The following is a 623-nucleotide window of genomic DNA, read 5'->3' as shown; positions in this document are numbered from 1 at the left end:
AGAAAGAGGAGAAGCACAAAAAGTCATTTGACAGTCCAGACTGGTTGCTGGAGCCGAGCAGCATGAAACCAGCCGAGCCTCCTTATACTTCTCTGGCTCCTTGGTTGACCACGGGACCTCAGAGTGTGCCACCCCGGAAGGTCGCAATCCGTCGATGCTCTCATGCGGTGTCACGGCGACCGACAGACTGACATCCCAGGGTCTTTCCATCAAAGGTCGAAGAGAGAGGTCAAACTGTTCAACCTGTCCTACACGGAGTGCTCCCTCGCTCTCGGCTCCAATGCTTTTTCTTTTCGCTCCTTTCCCCGCCTTGCATCCTTGGCCGAGTAGGAGACCCCGGCGCGTGACACTTTGCTCCGCAAAGAGTGCATTGTGGACCAAGCGACTTTTATCCACGCTTAAGATGTCGTCGCTGGCGTTGACTCCGCGTTTCGGCCTACGCGTAACAGACTCACTGCTTTCTCTCTCGTGTTTGCGACTACACACGGGACCACAACGACCACACGGTTTGACTGTGCCGTAGCTAGGTTCAGAGGATCCGGACGAATCATCATCATACCACACAACACGTCCTCGATTCCTGTCTCTACCCGCCGAACGCCGCGTCCTAGGCTCGCTCCCGC

The 623-nt window shown here is 56.0% G+C and overlaps 1 protein-coding gene across 1 annotated transcript in view; it reads right to left on the bottom strand.

Annotated features, from left to right (window-relative positions):
- The window catches only part of CSUI_004268 (uncharacterized protein), a gene marked incomplete at its 5' end in the record, with an annotated part of 41,778 nt that overhangs the window by 17,783 nt on the left and 23,372 nt on the right, over nucleotides 1-623 (bottom strand). The window contains one exon of the mRNA XM_068064461.1: nucleotides 1-317. This exon is cut by the window's left edge and continues 747 nt beyond it. Within this exon, the coding sequence (XP_067923558.1) occupies nucleotides 1-317 (317 nt within the window). The remainder of the gene's footprint in view (nucleotides 318-623) is intronic.

Source organism: Cystoisospora suis (assembly GCF_002600585.1).
Source record: "Cystoisospora suis strain Wien I chromosome Unknown contig_1965, whole genome shotgun sequence".
NCBI classification, from domain to species: domain Eukaryota; phylum Apicomplexa; class Conoidasida; order Eucoccidiorida; family Sarcocystidae; genus Cystoisospora; species Cystoisospora suis.
Note: the sequence above shows the minus strand (reverse complement) of the source record. Positions and strands in the feature narration are given on the sequence as shown.